At 43.6% G+C, this 25,927-nt stretch overlaps 1 protein-coding gene across 5 annotated transcripts in view; it reads right to left on the bottom strand.

The window, feature by feature from the left end:
* The window catches only part of SORCS1 (sortilin related VPS10 domain containing receptor 1), an 834,705-nt gene that overhangs the window by 208,926 nt on the left and 599,852 nt on the right, over positions 1-25,927 (bottom strand). For all 5 annotated transcript variants that reach the window (XM_040361653.1, XM_040361650.1, XM_040361655.1 and 2 more), the window contains exons 9-11: positions 15,698-15,877; positions 13,587-13,733; positions 4,449-4,551 (exon numbers count right to left, since the gene is read on the bottom strand). In XM_040361653.1, the coding sequence (XP_040217587.1) occupies positions 4,449-4,551; positions 13,587-13,733; positions 15,698-15,877 (430 nt within the window). The remainder of the gene's footprint in view (positions 1-4,448; positions 4,552-13,586; positions 13,734-15,697; positions 15,878-25,927) is intronic.

Here is a 25,927-nt window from a genome sequence, read left to right as displayed (position 1 = left end):
CATTACTATGTATTGGTGTCTTGCGTTGCCTAAAAAAAACACACCACAAAGCAGTAACATGTTTAGTGCATTACTGTGTTGCAAAGTGTGAATCTGGCCTCAAGCTTTACTTTCTCATGAATGTTATTGATTCGGGCACAACATTTTTGATTTCCCCGGTGGTAAAATTTCACTGCAGCAGAAACTATCAATTTCAGTTGTTGAGCTATTTAGGGAAAGTTCGCTTGAAAAGGAAAAAAAAATCCTACTTTTTTATTAAATTGGAGCAGGCATCACTAAATGGCGGGCTGCGGTCATATCACAAACACGAGACTTGGACCTCTGCTGGAAAAAGATTTTACTGTCTGGACCTCCATGAATTTTAATTCAATACCCCTTACTTAAAGGAACACTAAAGGTTCGTTTTTTTTATTAGATCAATTGATTGATGTAAGCTAGAGCATTTAAATATCACTTGCCTCGTTTTTCCTTTTGACCTCCAAAATACAATAATCCAGGTTTGAAAATGCCATTTCCTGTCTCTCCTCTTCTTGCTTTCCACCAGCATCTGAGCCGTTTTGCATGGTGGAAAGTAGAATGAGCTCACCCCCTCCCTATGACTACAGCCCTGCATGAAGATGCTCTCTTATCCCTCACAGGCATGGAGGCTAAGCCTAATGGGAACTGTAGTTCTCATTAGGCCGTGATGTAGCAAGAATGAATGCGCACCGCAAACCAGGAAGTCAGTGAGAATAATGATTCAGGAGTGCTGGAGGTGAATAAAACGGCTCGATTTCAACAGGTATCAAACTACACTGTAGTTATAATGCAAAACATTACTTTTTACTTTATCAGCTACTGTCAGACTTTAATTTAAGAGGAAAATATTTTTGTCTTTACAACCCCTTTAAACGATGCTTCTTTTGATTCATTTTCTATGATTTTTATTTTTTTGCCTTTTGTATAACAGAGGTTATTTTCTCTATTTTCTCTTCAGATCAAAGGTTTTACATTCATAAGAACAAAATCAGGAAAAACATTTACTTTACTTATTATAACATTAGTTCTTAATTGTTAAATATTTTGAGCTACATTCACGTAGCTCAGTGTATAGTTGTGCTGGCGTAGAGCATCTCATATGCGCTACGCCGACGTAAAATAGGGCGCCCAGACCATTATTCACAAAGGTCTGGCGCCGTACGTTGCGCCGGCGTAGTTTAACTAGGCAGGCGTAAGCCCGCCTAATTCAAATGTGGAAGGTAGTGGACGTGTTGTATTCAAATTAGCCGTGACCCCATGTCAATTTTTCTACCAACGATCTGCGCATGCCCGCACATGCTCAAAGTCACGTTGCATATACTCCCTAAGATACGTTGGCTCAATGCTTTCGACGTGAACGTAACCTACGCACAGCCCCATTCACGTACCACTTACGTAAACGACGTAAAATTCGACCGCTGTTCCGACGTCCATACTTTAAAATTGGCTGCGCCTCATATAGCAGGGGCAACGTTACTCCGGACGTAAGCCTTACGTAAATGGCGTAGCGGCGCAAGTATGTTCGTGAATCGGCGTATCTAGGTCATTAACATATTCTACGAGTAAATCTACGGAAGCGCCCCTAGCGGCCAGCGTAAATATGCACCCTAGATTTGACGGCGTACTAACACTTACATTGGTCGGAGGAATCTAAATTCAGGCGTATCTAGCTACCAGAATGGCACGCATAGATACGACGGCGCATCTTTCTACTTACGCGGCGTATCTATAGATACGCCGACGTAAAAGAATGCTGAATCTAGCTCTAAATGTCTTTATTAATTATTTTGTATCTTATGTATTTGATATATCCCTACTTCCCTTCAATTAGGGATACCTTTATATATCCATTGTATTTAAGTATATAATTTTTTGTTTACTGTAACAATTTATTTCTAACACTATGTTAAGAAACTAATAAAATTCTTGAAGCACAAAAAATTAAAAAATTAAAATAAAAATCAATGGGCCAGATTCACAAAGAGATACGACGGTGTATCTACAGATACACCATCGTATCTCTGATTTTTACTGGTCCTATCTATGCACCTGATTCATAGAACCAGTTACGCATAGATAGGGCTGAGATCCGACAGTGTTACACTGTGTTACACTGTCGGATCTTTTTTTGGATTTAAAAATGGCGCTGGGGGCGTTCCCGCTGATTTACACTGAATAATATGTAAATCAGCGAGATACGCGAAATTCACTAACGTACGCGGACCCGACGCTGTGTTCTTACGTCGTTTCCGTAGCGCGGTACCCGTCGTATACTTACCCATGCTAAAAGCAGGGGTAAGTATTGTTAAGTATGGCCGTCGTTCCCGCGTCGATTTGTATTTTTTTTACGTAGTTTCCGTAAGTCGTTCTCGAATACGGAACTACGTAGTTTGCGTACGCATCGAAACCACTGACGTCCTAGCGACGTCAGTGGGAGCAATGCACGCCGGGAAATTCCCCGGACGTATTTAAATCGGCGCGGGAGCGCGCCTGATTTAAATAGTACACTCCCCCAGCCGCAGAATTAGAATTCCGCCGGGGGAGTTAGGATCCGCCGTCGCAAGTTTGAAGGTAAGTGTGTTGTGAATTTGACACTTTCCTCACAAACTTGCGAGGGCGGATCTTAAAACACATAGGTTACACGGATCTAAAGATCCGCTAACCTTTGTGAATCTGGCCCAATATATTGCCAAAAAAAAAAAAAAAAAGAGAAAGAGGAAATAATTTGACCAGGGGCTAGTTGAAAGGAGCTTATGTAACTTTCAGGAACCATTTAAAGACTATTGTACCTTAAGACCTCTAAAAACAACCAAATTTTATTAAAAAGGTAACATTTCAATAGAATATGTGTCATCTGAGATTTCATCATAGAGTGTTATGGTGTGATGAAGGTTGGGCAGTAACGGCTGTGGTATAAATGGCTGTACTGGAAAGCAGATTACCTTGCCGCAATTTAGATATCTCACAAAGCTTTTATTTATCTATAATGTGAGGGACCTGAGAAGAGGAGGAGGAGAGGGGCTGTTGTGTGCAAAACCTCTGCACAGAGTAAGTATAACATGTTTATTATTTAAAAGAAAATCTTTAATGTCACTTTAAAGAGGGCTTCCAGCTGCTGATAAGCCCCCCCAATGACAGACCCCCACAACCATTGAGCCAAGGTTGTGGGGAAGAGGCCCCTGTCCTCATTACCTTGGTGCTTTGCCCATAATGAAGGCATGTAGCTTGGTATGGTTCAGGAGACAAGGGAGGGCACACACTCGACCCGCCCTTTTCTGGCCAGTCAGTCTGCATGCTTGGATTGAAGTGATTCTAAAAGTAAATTTTTTGTAATAATAAACTTGTCATACTTGCTCTGTGCAAAGGTTTTGCACATAGCAGCATCAATCCTCCCATTGTTGAGTCCCCTACTGGCACTCCTGTCCCCTCCCCCTTGACCAGTGCCCACCATTGGCAAGCAGCTTGCTATGGGGGCACTGGTGCGTGCTCACTCCTGAGCCTTGCTCTATGCATCCATAAGACTCCTAGGGGGTTATTTACAAAAGGCAAATCTACTTTGCACTACAAGTGCAAACTACAGTGCAAAGTGCACTTAAAATTGCACTTGTAAGTGCAGTTGCTGTAAATCTGAGGGGAAGATCTGAAATGAGGGGAAGCTCAGCTGATTTTATTCTCCAATCATTTGCAAGCTAAAATGCTGTTTTTATTTTCCTTGCATGTCCCCCTCGGATCTACTGCGACTGCACTTCCAAGTGCACTTTTAGTGCAATTTCAAGTGTACTTTGCACTTGTAGTTTGCACTTGTAGTGCAAAGTGGATTTGCCTTTAGTAAATAAGCCCCATAGAGTTGTGATTGACAGCAGTAAGAGCCAATGGACCCTGCTGCTGTGTCTCAGCCAATGGAAAGAGAGAGACCCAGGAAGGCTGAGGCTCCCGTGCAAATTGCTGGATCGAGAAGGGGCTTAGATGGGTATAAGGGAGGGGTTATGGGGGGGATCCGCACACAGAAGGTTTTTTACCTTCATGCATAGAATGTATGAAGGTAAAAAAACTTCAGCCTTTACAAACTACTTTAAGGGTCCAGTATGGACCTCTAAAAACAATCTACATTTTGCCTTCCTCTTTGAATCAAAATAGTAACATTTCAATAAAATATATGCCATCTGAAGATCCATCGTGGCGTGATGAGAGTTGGGCAGGAACAGGCTGTGCTATCACCGGCTGTATTGGAAAACAGATTACCTGGCTGCAATCCCTTTATTTTAAATATCTCACAAAGCTAATACTTATCTAGAAATGTGATTCATACCTCTCGAGGTTTGCAAGTTTCCATATTTTTTATCTTAACAGGCCGCGAGGCAAACAGCAGGGGGGGTCCGTTACTCTCATTATAGCCACGCTGTGTTGTGTAATTGCATGTGAACAAGTACCTGAAGCCACGATGATACCAGGCGCTGTATCCCGGCTGGCGATATTTCCAGTTGTGTACGGATTTTCAGATACCTTCAGATGTAGATGTAAAGAGCAATATGGCTGAAAAGGAAAAACAAAACAATAATGAATGTGGATGGTAGAAAACCAACCTCTATTGCTTCATCATATGATGTTCAGTGACTTGCCATAACAAAGGGATTTTTCTATGAGTTCCTAGGATCAGAAATGGATGAAAGTCCAGACACCTTAGACCTCAAAAGCCATCTGGTGTTAGCAATAGTTGGATGAAACAGCTGAAATACTGGAGCCAACAACAGGATCAGAATCCTCTCCATTATACAGTTTTCCCACGGGGGTTCTGTCTAATGCTGCGTACACACAAACGGAAATTCCGACTAGAAAACCGTGGATTTTTTTCTGACTGAACGTTGGCTCAAACTTGTGTTGCATACAAATAGGTAGATTCAGAAAGAGTTAGGCCGGCTTATCAGTAGATAAGCCGACCTAACTCAGAATCTAAGCCGACCTATGTTTACGCTTAAACATATCTGAGATACGACGGCTTGTGCCGTCCTATCTTAGATTGCAATATTTTGGATGGCCGCTAGGTGGCGTTTCCATTGCGGTCGGCGTAGAATATGTAAATGAGGGGATACGCCGATTCACGAACGTACGCCAGGCCGACGCAGTACTTTTACGCCGTTTACATAAGAGATAGGCCGCGTAAAGTTAGAGCTAGGCCCTAGTGGAATAGTAATGTCAAGTATGGCCGCCGTTCCCGCCGCGAAATTCGAAATTTTTACGTCGTTTGCACAAGTCGTCCGCGAATCGGGATTTACGTAGTTTACGTCCACGTCTAAATCAATAGGCCCGTACAGCGTACTTAGCCGCAATGCGCACTGAGAAATGTAGGCGCCCGGCGTATGCGCAGTAGCCAAAAAATGTCAAAAACGTGAGGTCAAGCCTCATTACCATTAAACACGCCCCCTCCAACCCATTTGAATTAGGCGCCCTTACGCCCGCCGCGTTTACACTACGCCGCCCTAAGTAAGGAGGTAAGTGCTTTGAGAATCATGTACTTGCCTCTCTTACTTAAGGCGGCGTAGTGTAAACATGCTAGGCTACGCCGCCGCAAATAAGCGCGCCCCTACCTGAATCTACCTAACACAGTCACACAAAATTCCGACCGCTAAGAACGCGGTGACGTACAACACTACAACGAGCTGAGGAAAATTAGGTTCAATGATTCCGAGCATGCGTCGAATTGATTCCATGCATGCGTGTTATTTTTGCGCATTGGAATTGCATACAGACGATCAGAATTTCCAACAAGAACTTTTCCTGTTGGAAAATTTGAAAACCAGCTCTCAAATTGTTGCTGTCGGAAATTCCGACAGAAAAATCCGATGGTGCCTACACACGGTCGGAATTTACGACCAAAAGCTCACATCAAACTATCCTTGTCGGAAATTCCGACCGCGTGTACGCGGCATAGTAGTTTTGTGTGTTCCGGGAAAAAAAAGCTACATTTGGGCTAAATAGGGATGAGCTAGGGTTCGGTCCGAACCCATGTTTGGCCAAAACCAGAACTAAGCTGCCAGTGCCAGCCCAAGTAGCTGCAAAAGGGAAATTTTCCAGCCCGCAGATTTACCTACACAAAGGTAAGGTAGATTTTGACATTATTGACCTCATGTGGCCAATAGTCATTGGTCAATGTCATTGTCTTAAGGTGAAACTTCACCCAAAAGGGGAAGTTCCTCATTTCTGCTTCCTTCCCCACTCCTCCCCAACCTTTGGCACATCATTTTTTTTGTTGGTGGGGCATCGGGGACCTAGTTTTGATAAATATCCACTTACACTCAGATCGCCTAAGAAATTAGAGTGGACGTTCACCTCCCCCATTCTCTGCTTGCAACCACTTGGAACACATCAAGTCCCAGAAGGCTCCGGGATCGTTCACAAGGTGCAGCACGGCTCGCACAAGCCCAGTGGGCTTCCGGCTGTGAAGCCTCAAAGAGTTACAGCCGGCTTCCAACAGTAAAGATTCTGGTTCTGGGGACCCTAAAGCCCTGTACACATGGGCCACAATCTCGTCAAGAAAAAAACGTTGTTTTTCCTGACGAGATTCTTGGCAAGAATCTCTTGCCGCCCGAGTGTACAGACACTCCATTCAAAAGAATCGTGGTTCTTTTGAAAGGCAAGAACACGGTGACGTCATTAGGTACGACTCGTCACATTTCGATGCCGTCGCCGCCATCTTGCTGCACCCTACCTATGCCTAGGAAGCTACCCGTGCATGCTCGAAATGACTTTGACGCATGTGCGGGTTTCCACGGCGACAGGAAAACACTGCCGAAAATCGCGACGAGAAAAAGCAGGTTCTCTATTTTTCTCGTCGAGATTCTGGGCAGTTTTCTTGATGAGAAACCTGAAAGCACACTCGGAGATGCACAGAGACACTCAGAGATATTCAGAGACACTCGAAAACACTCAGAAACATAGTGTTTCATAGTGTCTCCAAGCGTCTCCCAGTGTCTCTGAGCGTCACCGGCGCCCCCACACCTCTGGCCACATGCGGTGAGAGTGTCAGTCTGGTGGACTGTGGAGAGAGTGTTAGTCTGGAGGACTGTGGTAGAGAAGTTAGCCTGGAGGGTTAGTAAAAAGGGGCAGCTGCAGGCAGGTGGGTTGGCAGTGCCTGAACCGGTGGTGCTGGGATCAGTGACCACAGAGAGGAAGCACTGAAAAGCTGTGTCACCCTAGCTGTTCTCTGACTCTGAGTGCCTGTGGAAATTCGGTGTGCCTGGCTGTGCATAGTGGGGGATTGCATTCGACTTGTAGCTCCTTAGGGGGTATGCTACAAATAACGCACATTTTGTATAAAAAAAAAACTGTTATCTGTATATAAGTGTTAGCAAAACACACACACAAAAAAAAACCACACACATAGTAGTAAAAGGACCATAAAAAAGTTATCAGTGAGTTAATCTCCTAAAATATTTCTAGTTCTGTCCAGTTGCTTTTGTGATTCATAAACATCTATCAGATAGAACAGCCAGGATGGTGATACCATTTTCTCTGAACCACTTGCCTACCGTTGCACATTTTAAAAAAAGACCTCTATTTACCAACTGAGTTGGTGCCCAGCTTGTGCATGATGCCTATAATCAAGCTGTCATTAGACAAAACAGATTATAGGCAAAATGCCCATCAGATAGCCAATCACAGCAAACATGAATGTAAACAGCACTACTGTTTACAACCGAGAGTCCTTCCTCTTATAAGAGGTGTGATTCCTGGGGGGCCCTTATTATAAAGGGGGCTTCTAGCTTTTGATAAGCCCCCCTCCGTAGACCCCCACAACCACCAGGCCAGGGTTGTGGGGAAGAGGCCCTTGTCATTATCTACATGAAGACAAGGGGCCTTGCCCATGATGAATGCATGTTTTTTAGATTGGTTCAGGGGGAGGGGGGCACAAGCCCCCCCCCCCACCAGCCCTAGAATAACTGGGACCTTGACAGACACATGTAGAACCACAGCTGAGCTTCCCAGAAGGGTGGCAGCCCTTCACACTGGGAACTTCTCCTGGACAAGAACCAGGCTGCCTCAGGCTCTCAGCTATTTATGTGCTCCCAAACCTCCTACTGGCCACCCTTCTCTAGGGATTGGCTGAGACAACATACATATTCAAACTGTTGATTTGCCTCTTTCAACCCACTAATTCTAGAATCCTATAGGAGGCAGGCAGGAGCAGTAAAACCTGCAGTCAGTGAAGCCCAGAACAGAATAAGGCAATCACAAACTGCTCCACTACGTAATTACAGGGGAGCCAAAAATAAAATAAAAAAATACCTAGACTACCTAGCAACCTAGCTAGGATGGTGCTACACCTAGTAGGGAGATAAGGGGAGGAGCAGAGGAGCTGGTCCAGCACCAACAGTAATTAGACACACCCAGAAGAGGAGAGGGTTGTGATGTGCAAGGGACGAGGAGGCTGAGCTAAGGAACTGACTCTTCCTGGTTAACCCAAATTTTCTAGCAGGTTCAGAGGCACATTGCAAATAAATAGAACATCATTAATGGGAGAACTCTGGAAGTAAGCAATTAAAATATTTGATTTCCTGTGCTTTTACCTACAGTATTTTTAACTTGGGGACATGTTCTCTTTAAGGTCATTTTGTCTACTTTTTTCTGCACTTAAAAACTCATTTCAAACACAACCATTGCTGGGTTCTTGGCTCTGAAAACCAATGTCCCCTATAAAGAGACCTCCGAGCCTCTGCAAATGTTTACTTTGTTACCTATCGTCTTTCAATTTCCGATGTTAACTTTTATACCAAATTCCATTTTCACATAACGCATTGTATTACATTGTATATTCCTATGACCTGGATTTTATTTTCTGAAATGGAGGTCAGAAGCGATAAAACTTTCAAATCGAAGCGAGGAGGCTGTTTGTTAAATGCCATGCAGATGTAAAGCTCCAAATGCAGCTCCCTTCCCCCATCTTGTGGTCACGCTTAGAACTGCACACTCCAAATAAAGAGTCCCCTAAACTTTACTTTAAATTCCACCGGCCCATTTGGTTGATTCATTTTGGCAATAAATTGATATTTGCTTATCTTAATATGTCTGGATTTCAACGGAATGCTTTTTTTTTTTTAAAAGATCTATTTCCATTCTGGATTTCCCCATAGCTGCCGTCATGGCAAATATCAAGGAGCGTTGTGAAATAACTCACGTTTTGTTAAGCGTCTGCTGTAATGACGGTGCTAAAAGCCGCATTAACATTTACTGGAAGTAGTTATGTACATTTTTATAGAGGGGGAAAGACCAAAATAGATCTTCGTGCAGCTCTTAAAATTAATTTGTGGTTATTATGTCAATGTATGAAAAGACTGTTAAAAGAAAAGCGATACTGAGCAAATATGAAGGCTTTCATTGCTGACCTTACCTTTTAAAAATGCCAGTTTCCTGGCTCTTAGGCTGATCGAATAGGTTTGGTAATTACCGAGTCACTGACCTGGGATAAGGATGCTGATTCACACGGCACCAAGTTTTCTACACAACATCTTGCCAGCAGAAGCTTCCAGCAGGATCCAGTATTACAGTGCTCAGTAGGTATATAATGTTTGATTAACCCCTTCCTGCAAGGCCGATCCTAGGGTCACAGACGCCTGGGTGCAGAAATATTTCTGGCGCCCCCACATGGTCATCGTCATTTTACTAACTCCTCCCCTTTACAAATGTTTCTATGGCAATGACTTAACCACAGAGATGCTCCCCCACAAAGTCTTCATTAACCTGGGATCCTTACATGATCTCAACAATTAACAAAATACAGGAAGAGAAGCAAAGTACTTTATTGGGACCTGTAGGGGGGCCTCTGTGATGGACACAGAGAGGGATTCTGTTAGACGGTCTGTTAGATATTTGGCGCCCCCACCTCTGCAGGTGCCTGGGTGCAATGCACCCTGTGCACCCTGCCTAGGATCGGCCCTGCCTTCCTGCTTGCCCTGCGATCCCTTTTAAGAGTTCTGAATGCCCGGGGGGTGGAGGAATGGGCGATCACGTGACACCTGTGATTGGCTGTCATGATGTTCCATTGGCTACTGATCATTAATCTAGACCAGGGGTCTCAAACTGGCGGCACTCCAGCTCTTACGAAACTACAAGTCCCATCATGACTCTGCCTGTGGGAGTCAATCTTGTAACTGTCAGCCTTGCAATGCCTCATGGGACATCTAGTTTCACAACCGCTGGAGGGCCGCCAGTTTGAGACCCCTGGTCTAGACCAAGTGCTGTCTTTGCTATCTTGGCCTCTGTGCTGGGAGCGTTCAGTGGGTATACTACTAGCCCAGAAACATCAGCCACCCAGCGACATATGTGTGGCATGTGGGTGATAAAGCCCGACCTTTTGCCACCGCCTATATGTGTTACGCATGTGGCAAGGGGTTAATGTTTAAATGTGTAAAGTCTTACAGCATGCCACCACCATTGACTTCTGTCACCTGCATCCTGGCAACGAAGAGCGCAAATCCAGCCCCAAACAGGCAGTCAGTTCCCTATCAGGTACACTCTAATGCCTTGTACACATGATCGGAATTTCCGATGGAAAAAGTCACACGGAATTTTTTCATCGGATATTCCGACCAAGTGTGTGCCCCATCAGAGTTTTTCCATCGGAAATTCAGACGGACTTAGAAAGAGAACATGTTCTCTTTTTATCCGATGAAAAAAAAATGATATCGTAAATTCTGTTCGTCTGTACGGAACTCCGACAGAGAAAAAAACACGCATGCTCAGAATCAAGTTGACGCATGCTCGGAAGCATTGAACTTAATTTTTCTCGGCTCGTCGTAGTGTTGTACGTCACTGCGTTTTGAACAGTCGGAATTTGGTGTGACAGTCTATATGCAAGACAGCTTGAATGGAATTCCGTCAGAAAAATCCACCTGAGTTTATCCAACGGAAATTCCGATCGTGTGTACGGGGCATCACAACTCGGCCAATCAAATTCTACACATGCAGAACTGGTTAGTCCCACCAGCCATTGAGAGCGGACCTGATGGAGAACTGCATCACTATAAAACTATTCTGACTCGGCCCCTTACATTCCCCCAACAGGTCTGCTTTTATTGCAAGTAGGAGGAGCCAATTCTGCCTATGCAGAATTTGATTGGCTGAGCCAGTCAATTTAGCCAGTCATCAGGAGTGAACCTAATGAGAATCTACAACACTGTAAAACTATTCTGGCATGACCCTGACGTATCCCATCAGGTCCATTTTTGAAAACATTGGAGAAAGCTGTTGCATTTGATAAGCTTGGTCAATCAAATGACCCCCTCCTACTGGCCTGATGGGATATGTCCAGGTCCGAATCCAGAATAGTTTTACAGTGTTGTGGTCCTTTGTTTAGAAAGTTTGGAGACTCCTGCCCTAGACTGAGTGAACTGTGTGCCTGACTGCCTCTGCACTAATCTTGGGAAAAATCTGTTAAATTACTGCGGCTCCTACGGTGGGAGGAGCTACACATAAAAAATATAAAACCAAAACATGGTCCATTTTATTTACAGCAATATCAATAATTTTCCCAGTCATGAACATAAAGCCCACCTTCCCTAATGAGAATTAACATGTGTCTGTAAAACAAATCTTCCTATTTTACTTGGAAAGTAAAGGGAAAGGGCTTCATATTGATCATCCCACCAAGGAGATGGGAATTACACACTCAGCGGCCGTTTTATAATGAATACAATAGATTTGCTGATTTTAGGTGATCAATATGTTTTATAGAAATCCTTTTTTCTGGTCTTCTGCATAAATCTTTTTTTTTTCCTTTACATTTAAATGCAATATTTATGTGGATTGCTCTGGACTGTAACTAGGAAGATATTACACGGGTCTAAAAATATCCATGCTGCACTAATGTAGGAATACAATCAGGGGCATAGTCATAAGATTGTTCTTTGTTTCTTTGATTTATGAAAGTCTGAAATGGAAAGCTGTGATAAAACTAACATCTATAGAAAACTGTGAAACGTTAACGCTTAGGGTGAAAAAAAGGCAAAAAAGCTCAATTTAAATGCACAGTTTCTCTCATGTGCTGAAATTGCTTATTCTGATTTCACTGAACACTGAAAACTCTTCAAGACTGACATTTACCCATTCAAAATTTGCATAACTCCTCCCAAGTGGAGGGTTCTTGACAGGAGTACTGGAGTACTGAGACACATAGGTGTGCGCACAGGGTGTGCCGGATGGGCCTGGGCACACCTGTAACGGTCACCGCCGTTTACGATATCAAACACGACGGCTCATCTGACACTCCACAATCTAGCAGACATCAGACATCCCATTTCCCCAGAAATAAGTCAAAATGTATGAACACTTTTAATGGTAACTTAGCTTTCTTATATACAGTTTTAGAACCCAAGTGAACAATGAATCAACTCCACCCACACGGCACGTCAATCACATTTTTTTACATAATGACATTCAGAGGAGTTAATTATCCCCCAGACGTTACGTCTCCGACAAGTTCCCCTCACCTGCATAATACACATTCCTTAAGTCAACACCCTAATCACCCCATTTACATTAGCATTATTGCTCTGTGTGCCGATAGGGAGATGGGAAAGATCTCCCACTGAGCAACTCTGCTTATAAGAGAAGTGTGGAAGCATTTCTCTCTCATTGAATGAATCTGCAGGCAATGGAGATCATGCGCCGATGGGGCAGAGTGCCGCAAAGAAGACTGTATGTGTGCGCGTGTATTTCATATATATTTGATGTGCACACCCTAATGCAATAGGCTACACATACCTATGCTGAGGCATCAGCAACAGGCAACAGCTCATGGCTGGTGAGAGGGGCCAGCAGCTTCCTCCAAAACAACACAGTATTCTGTTGGCCCCTCCCACCAGCTATGAGCTTCCTGCATTGGATAGAGAAGCAAAGAGTCCCAGTGATGGGTCTCTGTTAGGGTGACCACATTTCCAAACTACCATTCAGGGACACCCCCCTTCCCAAAAATCAGCTTGTGCTGTAACGAATCACAGCACAGTGATTGGACACAAGAGGCAGGATTTATGATTTCTCCAATCACAAGCAGGGGGCGGGATTGTGCTCCTCCAGGCATTCCCGGCCAGGACAAGTACTGTCAGTGAGTAAAGCGGTGATGTGGCAGGCTTTTTTTGGAGGAATCAGATTGGCTAGGGGGGTAGCTGTGTCAGTTTCATTCCGGGACACTGTATTGTCCTGGAATGAATGTGCCCGGGACAGACCTGCAAAATGCGGGACTGTCCCAGGCAATCCAGGACACGTGGTTACCTTAGTCTCTGTGGGCCTAACTGGGTCCAAATTAACCGCTTGCCGACCGTAGAACTTACATATACGGTGGCAAGGCGGCTCTCCTGCACAGGATCACGTATAAAAGTGCGTGATCCTGCACTTCCGGGTCTGGGGCGCGCAGTTAAAATAACTCAGTGCAGTATCGCAAAAAATGGCCTGGTCATGAAGGGGGATAAATCTTCCAGAGGTCAAGTGGTTAAGGTATTTAATGAAACCTGGAAGGTTTAATTCAATATTTTTAATACCATGTTGATTGAGGGGGGCAAAGCATGAAGGACACTCACCAGCACACAGTTGACAGGATCCCCTCGTAGATCGAAGTCTGGGGCCTGTAGAAGAGTCCAGTCTCTCCCCTTGTTGTAGGTGATAAACGTCTTCACTTGGCTGTCAATCTTCTTGTTCGCTAAGAACATCCCCTTTATCCCTGCTACCTGGGAAAAATGGATGCAGCTGAGAAAACAACCACTTTATACAGCCCCTTTGATATATATTCTGTATATACACTGCAATATACTGTGTGTGTGTGTGTATATATATATATATATATATATATATATATATATATATATATATATATATACACACACATTTATATGGTGGATTTACAATATGTCAGAGTAATTCAAAATAAACACTGCTTCTATTTGTATGATGAAGGTGATGTGATACTTTTGCATTTATGTTGTATGACACCAACACTCTTCTCACTACAGCACCATGCATGGCTGTGACTTTACATCTGCTGGTGTGTGAATGGGATACAAATCTTGATAAGTCTATGTCCATCCGGTGATTTAACAGCCCAAGGCTCCATCTACTTGGTGGTTGGTCAAGAAAAGCTACTGTTTATTTGGTGATGGATAACCCAATACTACCATCCACCTAATGAATATTTGCCCAAGGCTCCTTCCACCTGGTGATGGGACACTCAAAGCACTGTCCACCTGTGCTGGTTTGCCCAAGGCTACCATCCGTCTGGTGATCGGTTTCCCAAGCTTACCATCCACCTGGTAATTGGTCGCCCGAGGCTCCTTTCACCAGTGGAAGTGCTCCATTATAGGGAGGTAATGTGTTCGCCACAACTGGAAGACAACCACTTCACTACAGAACAGTGCATGACTGTGGCTCCCTATTTTCTGAAGTAAAAATTAAATACTATTCCTTATAAGGCTCCCTCCACTCAATGATTGGTTGCTCAAGGCTCCGTCCACCTAGGATTGGTTGCCCAAGGCTACTGTCCATCCAGTAATGGGTCCAGTGCCGATCCTGACCTCCCTGGGGCCCTAAGCAAAATGACATGTCACATTAAAGCTGAGAACCGGGGGCGCTGACAACAGTGACGTGTCACATTAAAGAAAGTTGAGAAGAGGGGGGAGGGGGTGTTCTGCTGTTGGAAATGACATCTTACATTAAATTGAGAAGCAGGGGGTGCTGACTTCTTATCTCTTCTCCCATGCAGCCAGCGAGTTGAGAAGCGGGTGAGGGGGCGAAAATGACTTCTAACCAGTCGGGGCCTCTAGTAATTTGGGGGACCCTTCGCAGCTTTGCGGGGCCCTAAGCGGCTTGCATAGTGAGCCTATAGGGCGGATCGTCCCTAAATGGGTCACACAAGTCTACTTTAACCCAGTGATTAATCACCCAAGTTCGCCATTATGGGGAGGTAATGTGCTTGCTACACCCAGAAGACAACCTTCTCACTACATTACTGTGCATGACTGTGGCTTCCTATCTGCTGATGTGCAAATAAAATATAAAATACTATTTCTGATACGGCTCCTTCAACCTGATGATTAGTCACTCATGGCTCTGTCCACCTAATGAATGGTCCCCAAAGGCTATCGCTGACCCAGTGATCCAAGGATCCTTCTACCTAGTGATTGGTCACCCAAGTCTTTGTCAACTTGGTAATTGGTTGCCCAAACATCAAGTGCTCCATTATGGGGAGGCAATGTGTTGGCTACACCTGGATGTTTTAAGTATTTCTCCAAGTTGCAGAAGAGAATTGAGGTGGTGGGGTAGCGAGTGCACCTTAAGAAGATGCACCTATTGTAAAAAAAGCTTGTTACTTTACCTTGTATCTGCCTTTTTTAACAGACTCTTTTGTCCCAATAGTTGTGCATAACTGTGTAAATGGGGACGGGGTGGGGCAACATATTAAACTGCATTATGTGTGAAACCCAACACACTTTGCCTAAAACAAGCCTAATTACCTACAGCTTGGTTAACATTTTGTTGATCTCCTTTTTACCTTTTATAGGTGAATCCAAATAGGGGAAACAGAGAGATTAATAAATGTTCACAACATACCTATTACTAAGCTTTGGATTATCTCTGGTGTTCTCCTTTGAGTTGGGCATACAACATGACCTATACAAAACGGGGGTCCCTGACATACCTCGTAGAGGTCGATCATGACGTTCCCCTCTGGGCTTTTAATGCTCTTCACGTTTTCTAGCGCCAGTGAGAAGAAGATGCCCCTGGTGTCGGAGATGTACAGGTTATAGGTCTCATTCTGATTCCACTCCTGGATGGCAACAAAAACTTGGTTCTCATCCGTGCTGATGACATGCATGTCCTGGAGGAAGGAGAATAAAAGAGAATTAAAGGACCTTGCAAAACAAAATGTAATTCACCATTTTGTTCATTCTCATCCTTAGTTGTATCCCAGTGCTGGCAATCTCCTGTGGGTTCATTGCCACTTCCTGTCTACAGATAGTCCATTAATAGCAGTGGGGTGTGATGATGGAGAAATTTCATATTTTCCTATTAAAGTTGTCTCACAATATCTAATAAAGCCTCCAATATCCTGGTCACCTTAGCTGACACTTCATACCAAAGGAATGTCATTACAAACTCCTTACAAAGTCCTTAAAAAGTTCATGTTGCTTGCAGTGGGGGCTGACCATGACACAAGTACTATATACCACAACTATAACTTGGAATATTCAGTCTCTACCAGGGCGAGCATGCCCCTGGGTTTGATCATCTGTGCCACGCCATGTAAAAGAGGGCGGGACTCCGTGGTGAAAAGTCAACTTTAGTTAAGTATTATTGTTATATTTTCTAATATTATTGCATTTGACATTACTTAATTAAACTTTATACTTTTAAGTGTTTGTGTGATCTCTCTTTGCACATCTTGAATACAACCCCAAAAACGTAAACTATCATGTAATCATGATAAAACAGGGTGGTTTCCTGGTGTTCAAAACTTTAAGTCTTAATGTCAGAAGCTCATGTGACAGTGGGACAAAGTAGAAGCACAACTGAGAAACAGGGACCGAATAGTAGACATGTGTAAACTGAAATATTTTGTTTCGCAAATTCGTTTTCGTCCGAAAAATAAATTGATTTAGTTACTCCCGAAATTCGTTTTTATTTATTTTGTTTTCCGTTAAAAAAAAATGCATTCGTTCGAAAATCCAAATTAAGGTCGAATCTGTCATTGAAGACTTATGGTGTCTGTCGAATGTTCTAAGAAGAAGAAGAAAAAATAAATAAAAATTCGACGGAATCTTTAAAAGAAAAAAATTTGACTCTTCATGTCTCTCTATGTCGAATCTTTATGTCTCTCTATGTCAAATCTTTTCTCTCTATGTCGAATCGTTTCTCTCTATGTCGAATCTTTTCTCTCTATGTCGACTCTTCTTCATGTCTCTATAATGTCGAATCTTTTCTCTCTATGTCGAATCTTTTCTCTTTATGTAGAATAATATTGGGCAAGGGCTAATGGACTATGTCGGTACTTAGATCAGTTATCAAAAGAGTATAGTATAGGTAAAAAAAAATTCATTTATTAAAACATAGACATCAAAAAAGCAACTTGAGGAATACACAGCATTTTAAAATTACAACAATGGTATTTTAAAGCGATTGATTATACGACCGACCAGCACCGAATGGAGATGGTATGTAGGCCCTAATGAATGAATGAATGAATGAATGACTTGTATAGCGCAACGCATGCGAACTGAATCGCCTCTGGGCGCTTTATCCAGCCATTATCTACTTGGCTGGTGCGGTCATTTTTACCCCGTAGGATCATGACACGCTAGGGACACACAGTCATACACACATATATACTGGGCCAATTTGGACGAGATCCAATTTACCTACCAGCATGTCTTTGGAGTGTGGGAGGAAACCGGAGTACCCGGAGGAAACCCACGCAGACACAGGGAGAACATGCAAACTCCAGGCAGATGGTGTTGTGGTTGGGATTCGAACCAGCAAACCTTTTGCTGCCAGGCGAAAGTGCTACTCACTGCACCAATGTGCGGGCAACGATGAGGCAGAGGGGGTCGTATAGATCACAATCTCAAGTTTTGCTACACAAGGGTAGCTTCGTCAGGAGATATAGGTCTATGAATACAGATTCACTCCTCGGAGGAGCCAAGGCCCCACGTAGAGACAGAGGTCTCACGCAAGGTGTACGTTGGTGATGGGAAACGTCCCCAGCAAGGTGAGGGTCTGTATTGACTGTGTATAGTATCAAAAAAAAAAAAAACTTAGGGGCCCTGACCAGGTTGGTAACAGGCAGGGACCGAATAGGGAAGCCGCCAAGGACAAGGTTGGGAGAGCCCAATTAAGGGATGCCATTAATGGAGGTAAAAAGGTTAGGACCACTTGAGCGGATAAGTCAAGTAGCGTGTCCCAGGGCCGGGTGTGTATCACAAAATCTTGTTTTTACCTATACTATACTCTTTTGATAACTGACTTATCTAAGTAACGACATAGTCCATTAGCCCTTGCCCATCTTCCCTGGTCTCCTTGGGCCTCTGGGGGTCCCAAACAAACCTTACCTTTACTCAAATTATGTTAGGATGATGGTACTTTTATGTTATGTTTTTCTTTTCTACTGAGAGGTCTCCTTATAAATCGTAGAATAATATTGGACTAATAGAGTTAAGGTTATGCACATTCGACCACAACGAAAACAAAAATAAAGCATTTGTTTAGGACAGATCTTCGGTTTTTCGTTTTCTGTGCTGTTTGTTAAAACGATATCGAAAATACCTGAAATTCGACGAAAAAAAATGCACCTACCAAATAGTAAAACATCAAAAAGGAGCACCAGGTAGTTGTCTCAGGCCCCTTACGCACAGGGCCCTTCAGATGACAGCCCAGTGTGCAAGGGGTCTAAAAGTCAATAATCATTTATTGCTGATTAAATGGAGAAAATAGGAAGATAAAAAGGAGCCAACACGTTTTTGGAGACCAACATTCTCCCCTTCATCAAGGCTGAAGCAAGACATATCTATAACCAAGACTGTTAATGATCATCATAGATGTGTCTTGTTACCAGGCCCTGATAAAGGGGAATTGTTTGGCCTCCAGAAGAGCTGTCACACTGGGGCGACTCAGGCGGCCTGACAAGTCATGTCCCATTCTATTCAATAGAACCGTTCTAATAGGAGCAACGCAAGTCGCTCCGACTTAGAAAAGGTTCTTGTACGACTTTGGGGTGAATCTGGGCAACTTGCATTGACTTCTGTACAGAAGTAATTTGCAAGTCGCACTCTGAAGTCGTCTTCAGGACGCCTTGCCGAGTTGCCCCCAAAGTCGTACCATCCCAATGTCAACCCGCTCTTACACATTGGATTCCTTTTTCTTCCTGTTTTAATTGTATCAGCATTAAATAATGATGACCTGCTGAAACTCTTTTTGTCGATTTCACTTGGATTTTTACTGCCACCCTTTGGGCAACTTCTGCTATTGTTGTCTGATCTTTAGCATTGGTTTTGAGCATGCTTGTACTTTGAACTTTAGCCCGGTGGACTTGTGTACACACGATCGGATTAGCCTCCATTGGACATTTGTTGCCAGAAAGTTTGTCTGCTTGCACAGCGAACATTTGTCCGATGAAAAACACAAAAAGTTTGTCCAATGGAGCATACACACAGTCGGATTGTCCGATCAAACAGGTCTGTCGGGCATTTGTTGTCAAAGAGTCAGATTGTGTGTATGGGCCTTATGTGTGTTTGTCCCTGGTCCGAGACAACGCTGTATGATGTTAGGTGTAGGATTTTTTGTTCTATTGTAATTTTTTATCTTATTTGGTATACTCTTTTTTCATACTATTAATTAATTATTTAAATATAACAATTATCCGTGGTATTATTTCCCTAAGCTCTTTCCATATGGTACTCAGCACTTACCTTCTCTTCGGTATAGTGCACACTTGTTTCATATGCTTCCCTTTGGCCACTGAGTCCCACTCGATTTGAGTGTGTGGATAATTACCCGGTGGTACCCCTATGTGTACCTTCATTTAGTTGTCTCCCTACCCTCCCCCTTTTTTTGGCTCAGTGAGAGCTGATTGGAGGGGAGGAACACACCCCCTTCACACAGCAAACAGAGCTGAGGCTGGCAATAACAAGCTGTGTACTGGAGCTCCCTCCCTTGTCACCTTTTTTCTCTTAATGTCAGTAAAACGTGTCAGACATGATTCATGCTGATAGCAGAGGAATGAAGCAGCAGACAGAAATTACACTTGTGCTCTGGATTAAGACAAGTACACACTATAGAGGGAGATGCTTTGTGGATATTTCATGTTTCCAGGTTTAAAACCATGTTAAAGACTTTGCACTACAAAGTAACAACCATTGTACATTCAGGAAACTCAGACTCTTTGCGCACTTCCTGGAATGTTCAGGATGGTTTGAGTGTACTTACCAAGCATAGAATTACAAATGAAATAGCATTACTATAACAAGTGAGGGTATCTTACAGTGCCCACTATTAGCATTGCAGCATACTGTAGTATTTTTTTTTGACAGGTGACAAGTCCCTATTTAAGTGCACCTGTACAAACGGGATCAAACCAGATCTTTAAAACAAAGGACATATAATAGGCGCCACGCTCCATTCCCAGTCCCTGCCGTCACATGCGCCATTATGAAACACGCTCACTAAGAGTCCTGTATAACCCTTCCTTAGGAAAGGCTAACATCCAATATTGAATCCTAAATATTAGTTTGAAATAGTTCTGGTAAGAGCCAATATTTATACTGATTATGAGAGATTATTCCGGGGCTGAATGAAATCTGAACATCCATCCTTCGTATAATGTGCAGAATTCAAACACAGCCAACTATGTCAATATATATATATAGAATCATCCCACCTAAAATCTAGCAGAATACAATCATTAAAGCTGAACGCCAGGCGCAAAAGTTTTAAAATATCCCCAATACTCACAAAGGACATAAATTCGGTGTGTGTATGCACCCAATGCCTATGAAAACCTAAATGTAGAAGTGATACCATTAATGAGCTCTACAGAGCTTGTGCAGAGAACAGAGCCATGGAAGGACCCAGCAAGCTCCACCCACCATATAGAAAACTACAGAGGGGCGGAGACAAGATCAGTCACCCTGCACATGGAGAGAGCAGCAGTGAGTATTATAGGGTCTGGGGGGGAGTGTGTGTACCTGATTAACCACATCCCCTCCAGCCTATAGCAGAATGATGGCCAGGAGGGGGGGGGGGGGGGGGTCAGTTATCCTGACTAACTGACGTCAAGCAGGATAAGCCACTTAGGCCACACCCCCAGGGGCGTGGTAGACGGCGATTGGTGGTGTGGGTGTGTCACTCTGACACATCCGCATCTCAAATTATGGTGAAGAGCCTATGACTTAGACTCTTTATCACGATCAGCTGTGACCAATCACAGCTGATCACAGTGGTATTCAGGAAGTGCCGGTAATCGGCTTTCCTCAGTTCACGCTGACAAGGCACAAGTAGAGGGAGAGCCAATCAGCATCTCTCCTGACAGGGGGGGGATCTGTGATTATTAGCGCATAGATTATCAGTGCAGTGCCCCCATCAGAGGTGCCCACAACAGGTGCCAATCAGTACCTATCAGATGCCAATCATGCAAATAAAAATGCCAATCGTGTCCATTAGTAATGCCTGTCAATGCCCATCACAGATGCCAATCAATGCCCATCATAAATGCCTGTCAGTGCCTCCTCATCAGTGCTGCATATCAGTGCCATCTATCAAACCATTGGTGCCCCCATCAGTGCCACCTATCATTGCCTAATAAAGATAGAAAAAATGGACTTGGACTTTTTAGGCACAGTAACACAATATGACACCTATCATTGCCTATCAGTGCCACCTACCAGTTCCCAGTGCCACCTATTAGTGCCGCATATCAGTGCCCATCACTGCTGCATATCAGTGACACCTATCCGTGCTGATTTTGGTGCCCCCTCATCAGTGCTCATCAGTGCCACCTTGTTAGTGCCCGTCAAATTAGTTCTCTATTTAGAGCTGTATCAGATTTTGCACTTTCAATTTTAGTAAATAACCCCTGTGGATTATGTCAATGCATAACCTGTCATTTGAAACATAACATATGTAATAAACACTTTCTCTGCTAAAATACTGGCAAATCTGTTCAGTAGTGCTTGTGGGTCAGATGCTTCTGCCACATCCAATAGTTTTCTGGGTAACACCACTCTCCACTATTGCCACTTTGCTGTTTCTGGTGACTGCTTTGGTCCTCTACATGCCCCCACCCCCCATGTTCCTATAAGTCTTCGAAACACATGCCCCCTAACCCCCAGTGTCTAAAAACAAGCTAAAGCAATAGACCAATTGGCTCATGCTGTATTACCCTCCCACTCTCAGTCTGATTTTTTATTGATGGGGAGTGTGGGAAGACAACATAAAGATGAATTTTAGGAAGTAAAACTCTTTTTTTTTTTTTTTTTTATAAGTTAACAGAAATGTAAAATTACAGGGTTGTTTTTTTTTTTTTTACTTGCCCAATATTTACTTTAAAAGGGTTAAAAACTAACAAATAGCAAAGAGGAAAGTGCTTATTATCACTTACCAAATCTCTTTCCAACATCTGCCCAGCACACGGACATAGCGCACAGTCAGCAATACATGGCTGATTATATCTGTGATGATTAATCAATTTCTGTTTTTAAAGGGCCTTCTATTTTAGGTGGCTTGAAGGGATTGACGGGGAGAAGAAACTTTTTATCTATCTTTTTAGCTTTCCAGAGTCTTTTAGACTGGGTTCACTACCTCAACGGATCCGTAGCACATCAGTGGTCCCCGTGCGTCCTGGTTCACCCTTTCAGGTCCGATTTCAGACCAAATTTTGGGGCAGAATTCGGACCTGAAACGGACAAAAAAAGCCACACGTTTGTCCAGCAAATGCACACCGGACCTGCTGCGAGATATGCGAACCGGCTCCATAGAGAGCCAGTCACATTCTCCCTGCTATAACGAATTGGATGTGGGGAAAGGCCGCATCCAATTTGCATAGGTGTGTGAACCCAGCCCTTAACCATGTATTACAATCATCCAGCAGGAGGTTGTCCTGGCATTCAGCTTTCTGGATGCTGTAGTAATTCATTAGGTTCCACAGACATTGGGGGCAGATCCTCGTACAATTGCATGGCGCAGCGTATGTGAGATATGCTACGCCGCTGTAACTTACTTTTTTAATCTTTGAATCCACAAAGAATTTGCGCCGTAAGTTACGGCGGCGTAGTGGTAAATCTCTCATCGGCGTAAGGGCGCGTAATTCTAATCAGCGAGTAGGGGGGCGTGTTTGATTTAAATGAAGCGCGTCCCCGCGCTGAACGAACTGCGCATGCGCCGTCCCTAAATTTCCCGCCGTGCATTGCGCTAAATGACGTTGCAAGGACGTCATTGTTTTGACGTGGACGTAAATTACGTCCTGCCCCATTCACGGACGACTTACGCAAACAACATAAAATATTTTCATATTTGACGCGGGAAAGACGGCCATACTTAACATTGCGTACGCCACCAAATAGCAGCTTTAACTATACGCCGAAAAAAGCCGAACGGAAAGAACGTAAAAGAATGTGACGGCCGCTTGTACGTTCGTGGATCGTCGGAAATAGCTAATTTGCATACTCGACGCGGAATGCGACAGGAACGCCACCCAGCGGATGCCGAAGAATTGCATCTAAGATCCGAAGGCGTACGAAGACGTACGCCTGTCGGATCTAACCCAGATGCCATCGTATCTTGTTTTGAGGATTCAAAACAAAGATACGACGTGGGAAATTTGAAAGTACGCCGGCGTATCACTAGATACGCCTGCGTACTCTCTTTGTGGACCTGCCCCATTATATTTTCCTCTGCCATATTACCCTTCATTGATACTGGGGCTTGGTCTGATAGTGATATTACCTTATTGGATATGTTTTTCAGGGACTCTAAAATCTGGTTTTCCAAAAACATACACTATATCACCAAAATGATTGGGACGCCTGCCTTTACACGCACATGAACTTAAATGGCATCCTAGCCTTAGTCCGTAGGGTTCAATATTGAGTTAGCCCACCCTTTGCAGCTATAACAGCTTCAACTCTTCTGAGAAGGCTGTCCACAAGGTTTAGGAGTGTGTCTATAGGAATGTTTGACCATTCTTCCAGAAGTGCATATGTGAGATCAGGCACTGATGTAGACGAGAAGGCCTGGCTTGCAGTCTCTGCTCTAATTCATCCCAAATGTGTTCTACCGGGTTGAGGTCAGGACTCTGTGCAGGCCAGTCAAGTTCCTCCACCCCAAACATGCTCATCCACACTATATTACCAAAAGTATTGGGCCATCCCTCCAAAACATTTGGTGGAAGGGAGATTATGGTGTAGGGTTGTTTTTCAGGGGTTGGGCTTGGCCCCTTCGTTTCAGTGAATGGAACTCTTAAGGCGTCAGCATGCCAAGACATTTTGCACAATTTCATGCTCCCAACTTTGTGGGAACAGTTTGGTTGATGACCCCTGTAACGGAATGGCCCGTGATACCCAGAGACTTTTGAAGGATGTGGGGTACTCCTGTGCCAGCTTCACTAATGACTCTTGGGTCTAGGGTCATCCTATATCCCTTTTGGGCATAGGATGACTGAGAAATGATAATTCATGTATTACAGGATATCTTGACATATTACAGGTGGTTTATTCTGACCCCAACAGGTCAATAGGACAGTGATTCATTCAATGTGTAACATAGACTGTTGAGATGCTAATTAAGTCCACCTGGCTGTAGTGATGGGGCTTGCTGTGATTGCATTCTGTTGTCCATTGTGCTAATTACGATCTTTCATTGTGTATGCTAATGACACTGTTTTGTGTGAAAATACTATTGATAATAGATGTGGAATGTGACTTATCAGCTGTAGTAATTAACTCATCTAGATTCGGTACCAGAATGTCTGTCTGGGATGTGGATTGAGGGGGAAATTTTAAGCACCCAGTGTTTGATGTTTTGGGTGGAAAGTTTCATTGTCCTTGTGATTACTGTAGCATGCTTGTAACTGTATATAACAAGGCTGAGTTACCATTAAAGCATTCATTCGTTTGAACCAGAGACAGAGCTGTGTGTCTCGTCCTTCTGGGGAATTCTTATGGATCGTGTCTGCTGGATTGTCGGAGTGTCGGATAAGCTGCCTTGGGTTGGTGGAATGGAATATCGTAAACAGTGTTAACCCCTGACCGTTACAACCCCTTCCTGTTCAAACTTGACTGAGCACCAGTAGACAAAGCAAGGTCCATAAAGAAATGGATGAGCTTGTTTTTCAGTTGAGTCTCCATAAAACTATATAGGGTAATATTTCAAATTAAATTTTACATTTGAGTCATGTAAAATCTGCCTTTTTTAAAAAAAGTTTCCACACCTGAAGGTGAGAGAGAACCCCCTCATGCAGCACACATCAGGTGGCCTGGGTGCCCATGTCACAATGACCCCGGGTGGTTGTCTGGTTTTCTAGAGCCTTGGTTTGGACCACATAGTGCTCCAGGTAGGAAGGTGTTAAATGTGCAGTAAGAAGAAGCCTAGGATCAAGATCTGTGCAGGTACAATATGTGGTTTAGGTTTAATAACCTGTGATGTTTGTACTAGAGGAGCCCAGCTGGAGACCCTTAGGTGAGAGTAGTAGTCACGCAAAAATCAAAAGATTGCTTAAGCAATCCATCAACTCGATCATGTGCTACAGAAATGGGACTGCGGAGAAAAATGACTGAAAAGTGAGAAGTAAAGCTGGCAATAGAACAGTAGAATTGTGTTAGAATATTTTACCTTTCAGAATGTTCACTTAATTTTCTTATGGTTAGTGGGGTCAAATGTTTTTTTTTTTAGCTGTAGTGGTGGGATTTTTTTTTCTGGAACAAACTAAATTTGAAAGTGGATGTGATTTTCTTTTAGGAAAAATGGTAAACCTTGTAATAAATTCTATGTCTGGGATTCTATTCAAACAGCAGGGTTTGTCAAAAGTTTAACGGCTTTCAAATTAAATTAAATGGCAAGAAAGAATGTTCTCATGAATGATTTTTCTGAATTTCCATATGAATGTTTGAATGAAATTCTACTAGCTGGCCATAGATTAATAGAATTTCAAATGGAAATTCTTAGGAAAAATCTTATGCCGCGTACACACGATCATTTTTCGGCATGAAAAAAAACAACGTTTTTAAAAACGTAATTTAACTACTTGCCGACCTGCCGCCGTTATTCTCCTGCACGAGAGCCTGTAGCTCTACGTCGGCTCTCTCGCAGGCAACTAGGGGCGCGCACGTGCCCCCCGCTCGCCCCCGACTCCCGTGCGCGTGCCCGGCGGGCGCGATAGCCACCG

The sequence above is a fragment of the Rana temporaria genome, chromosome 8 (assembly GCF_905171775.1).
Source record: "Rana temporaria chromosome 8, aRanTem1.1, whole genome shotgun sequence".
Lineage (NCBI taxonomy): Eukaryota > Metazoa > Chordata > Amphibia > Anura > Ranidae > Rana > Rana temporaria.
This window is presented reverse-complemented; position numbering and strand designations above follow the sequence as displayed.